General features: G+C 37.6%; 1 protein-coding gene across 1 annotated transcript; it reads right to left on the reverse strand.

Annotated features, from left to right (window-relative positions):
* Positions 1–2198: 2198 nt before the first annotated feature.
* On the reverse strand, positions 2199–4264 carry LOC123763435 (helix-loop-helix protein delilah). Its single transcript, XM_045750586.2, has one exon. The coding sequence runs from the start codon at positions 3548–3550 to the stop codon at positions 2729–2731; it is 822 nt and encodes a 273-aa protein (XP_045606542.1). The 5' UTR covers positions 3551–4264; the 3' UTR covers positions 2199–2728.
* Positions 4265–4641: the final 377 nt, after the last annotated feature.

A 4641-nucleotide genomic window follows, 5' to 3' on the forward strand; every position in this document is an offset into this window, starting at 1 on the left:
ATCGATGTGACAGTTCTAATTTTTTTTTTCGTTTTGATCACTTCAAGTAAGCTTAAGTGTTTTGTTTTATAACCAATGTCGCTTGATATCTCTTTTCTTCTGATTGGTAATTTTATTCAGTATGAGTTCTTTGTTTGCTAGTTATTTTATTGTGACTTCTGTTTTTCTTGTAGATCTGATGAAGAATACGAGAAGTATTCGAACCGTCATGCTTTTTAAAGTAAACAATCTGAAACAAGTTATGCTACAATTTATGCAGAAATCAATATATTTTATATATCGGCAAGTATTTTAAACCGAATATAATTATTTTCAAAGGTTATGTGATATAACATATTTTGTTTACTTGTCAGTGTGCTTTATATATAAATTTAAGGTTGAAAACTAAGTTTCAGGTATCGTGACTGATACTGCATGATATATAATATCAGGTATAGTGACGGGTATAGCGTCAAGAATAGTGAAAGGTATTACGTCAAGTATAGCGACAGATAGCGTCAGGTATAGTGACAGGAATAGCGTCAAGTATAGTGAAAGGTATTGAGACATGCGTAGCAACAGGTCAGGTATAGCGTCAGGAATAGAAAGTTATAGCGTCAGATATAGTCGGGTATAATTCATATATAACGACATTTATAGAGTATGATAAAGCGTCATGTTTAGCAAACAGGCATGGAGTCAACTAATGAGTTAGGTAGAGCATCAAGTATAGCGTCAGGTATAGATTCAGTTTACACAACCAGATATTATGTCAGGTATTAAGACAGGTATATCATCATGTAGAGTCAAGTATAGAGGTATACTGACAGGTACAGTCAGATATAGATTCATATCTATCATAGATATACCTCATTCATATACCTCATAGCATCAAGTATAATCAGTTAGAGCTTCTGATATAGTCGGGGACGATATATAAACTAATATTTACAAAGGAAGCTTTTTTTATTCAAATCTCAAGCCGTAGAAAAACACATTATTTACATCTGCAGTAAAAAATATATTATATACCTGTATCTTACATGTCGGTTCATGCAATAATGGAAAGGTTCACAAAGGCGAAAACAATCCGTATGAACTCAGACATTAAACCTTAGCATTAAGGACACGAGTCAAACTGCTCTGTAACTACACTTAACAAGTTACTAAGATATAGAATAATAATTATGATTATAATAAACAATATAAATTACAACAGGTTTACAATGTCAATCAAAATAGCCTTGGTGATAATACTTTTTTATAACAGGAATCATAATATCACTGGTAAAAATATAAATGAAATGATTAATAATTATAATTAAAATGAAAATAATATAAAAAATAGTAATTATATAAATAATTTAACTATCTATGAATTAATTATGGCTATAATAATAAAAATAACAATAATTGTAATAACACTAATATTAGATAAAGTTATAACAATAAAAACAACAGTATTAATGTAATAAAAAATAATGAAAGAAAATAACTTAAAATCGCAATAATGAAATTAACTACGAAAGTAAATAAGAGCAAAAATTAGGAACAGAAGAAAGTGATATAATAAAATATACATTTTGTCGAACAGAAAACATTGTCTCCAGATTTCTCAATGAAAGAATCACGAAAAGATTAACAAATATAAATGCCAGTCATGTGATATGTAAAAAAAAAGTTGTCAAACACAGAATGTCAAAGGAATATTAATATCATCAGACTTACTTTTTAATGTCACAGATAACATGACAGTCGTTTTCAATCAGCGCGTATCAAACGTCTTGATATTAAACCTATATTTTTGATCAAATATATATTTAACTCTATGTACTATGACTAACAATTTTCTCAATATTACCAATATTTTCTTCTCTGCAAATAAGTTGATGTCGACCTTGGTGCCAGATGTCACAGCATGAGAAACACATTCAAGAAACCATAGTAAAATGTTTTCAGGGTTCACTTGTAATTTTTTTTTATATTTTTTCACAAATTGTAATGTATACAAAAAAATTATTACATTATATGGCACCTTCTAACAGAGCTTATCAAACGTTTTATTGACTGCTCAGGCCGCCTATAAGAACAGTGTTTTAGGCTATACAGTACTTATATTATATATATATATTTATATATGAAAGAAAAAAAAAAAAAAAAAAAAATATATATATATATATATATATATATATATATATATATATATATATATATATATATATATATATATAATATAATATAATAAAACTGGAAAGCAACACACACGACGAAACGTTGACAGGTCACTTATGACAATTTTCTTTGCCAGTTGACATGATCGATATTCTCTGGTGGCACAATATGGCACAATAGACTAGCATCGCACAAGGTGGCGGTTCTGTGTGTGTGACTTGTGGAATGTTGCACACCCCAAGCAGTCATCTCATTGTGTTCAAGACTTGGTTGCTTGTTAAGTCCCTTCCTTTGCGCGTATACTTTTAGTCAGAAAGGGACAGAACTACCTGACTAGGTACACACATACACACCATAATTCACTACATGAACGCCTTATGATAGATACACACGGTGTCTCGCGTCTCCAAACCGAGTAGTGTTAGCTAAGCAGGTCAGAACACTCTCATAGAAATAATTATTCGCATCACATATTGAACGCATTCTTTTACCTTTCTTGCTGGAGACAGCAATGTAGAGAAGGACGACTTCTATTTTGATAGGAAATCAAACACAACTCTCAGTCATGTTGAAAGTACTAGAGTGAACTACACAGCTCTGTGGTAAAGACGAGCGTATCTTTCTCGGCCCCCAGAAGGATGTCAAAGGGGTCAGGGATGGAGAAGGTTGGTATGTCGTGAAAAACATCCAAGTTGTCTTCCAGTAAACACGAGTCGTCAGAGAGAAGGTCCTCGAGATCGCTGGCACTATCTAGCGAACCCCGCACTGTCGAGGGCGAGCTAATAGTGGATGAATGATTGGAATTGGAGTAATAACTCGAGAATTGAGACGCCTGAAGGAGAAACTGCTGGCTGAAGGGTGGCGTAAAGTGCTCGTAGCGGAAGGAGTTAACGGAGGCTTCCTGGGGGGCTATAGTCTTGCAGAAGGACCGCTCAAGCGACTGCTGGAGGGAGTTCTGGAATGAACATTCGAGTGAGCTCTGAAGAGAAGAGATGTCATCAACACTTTCATCCTCCAGGACGTGAGACAGAGCCCTGATGTAGTTCACAGCGAGGCGCAGAGTCGTGATCTTGGTCATGGACGACGAGGCTGCTTCAACCTCTACTACGTCAGGAAGAACCTTGCGAAGTGACTCGAATGCGTTGTTTATTTCCTTCATACGATGGCGTTCCCTGGCGTTGGCCGTCTTCCTGCGGTACTTTGACAGAGGCGCGGGTCTCGCCTTGGGCCTCACCGTCCTCTTGGGCACCTCCTGACGAACCCTCTCCTGCTGCAGCCTCTTGATGATGGTCCTTGGACGCAGGCCATACTTCTCCTCGGAGCTGGAGTTGGTGGTGGAGGAGCGGCGAGGCCGCTGCTGGTCCAGCTCCGCCCTCTGGTGTCCGACCCGCTCCATCATCTCCCTCACTGCACCACCGCCTCCCGGGAACACTATTTCTCACCCGTTGAAATCACTTCAACTTTGTCACCAAGTTTATTATTAACGCTTTCGATTCACTAAACAGTACAATGTTTACTTACAATTTTTTTCTTTTTACAAGATAAACCAAAAAATGTTAATGTGCGGGGAACACTGCGTAGCTTCCAGTCAAATCCCAATTCACTCCTTCAAAAGCAAGTGGGTCATAAAGGTTTATTCCTCCCGGATGTTGCCGCAAGCGGGCTCCCCACACTTCCTCTTCGCACTGGGAAAATATATTCCCTAATTTGGAATAAAGTTCGTCTGCCTGTCGGTGGACGCCAGCAGAGCAGTGATAGGAAGCGCCTTGCAACTCATGGGAAATGTTCTCGTGCCGCAAATAGACGTATAAATAGTGCGAGTTGAAGAAAATTTGTATCAACTTTTCTACTGGAGTGAGGACACTAGGAGCAGGAGCGTCCTCCGCCAGTCCCGAGTTGTGTGTGTGCTGTCGGGGTGGGTGCCGGGGGACCACTGATGACCAGTTCACCTGTTGCCCCCGACCACCCCTCCACACGTGCCCCCGACTATGACGCCACAATTCGCTAGTTGAAACTTTCGCGATGCGTCGCAGCTGAGACTTAAAGCTTTAGATATTATGCAAACATTATTATCATTTGTAAAGCCTAAACAACAGGATAACAAATTTTGTATTTTATTTCCCATACCTGATCATTAATTAACATTAATTGAGAATGGCGTTAAGCTGTAATTCCATGTAGGCGGGACCGCGCGTGGCGGGCGGTGTGGGGCAGAAACACTGAGTTGGGCTCAGTACCGTCTGGGCCTTCGGTAGAGGAGGGTGTGTAAGAACTCCTTTGCGCGATGTTTCTCAGTTATTCTTTGTTTGCATATCGGTAAAAAAAAAAAAATACTAACATCTCGTGAATATCGACTACAAGTGATATATGATGAATTAAAATAAAATACTTTTTAATTACAAGCAGACTCCTACTATTATAACCAAGATATTCAGCAAATAATCACACCAACATTCCCCAAATTCATTAACATACACTAAGTAAAAATGA

Source organism: Procambarus clarkii, chromosome 49, assembly GCF_040958095.1.
Source record: "Procambarus clarkii isolate CNS0578487 chromosome 49, FALCON_Pclarkii_2.0, whole genome shotgun sequence".
Classification (NCBI taxonomy): domain Eukaryota; kingdom Metazoa; phylum Arthropoda; class Malacostraca; order Decapoda; family Cambaridae; genus Procambarus; species Procambarus clarkii.

Excerpts from the sequence above, each read along its gene's own strand:
- LOC123763435 (XM_045750586.2), bottom strand. The coding sequence starts at position 3,550 with ATGATGGAGCGGGTCGGACACCAGAGGGCGGAGCTGGACCAGCAGCGG.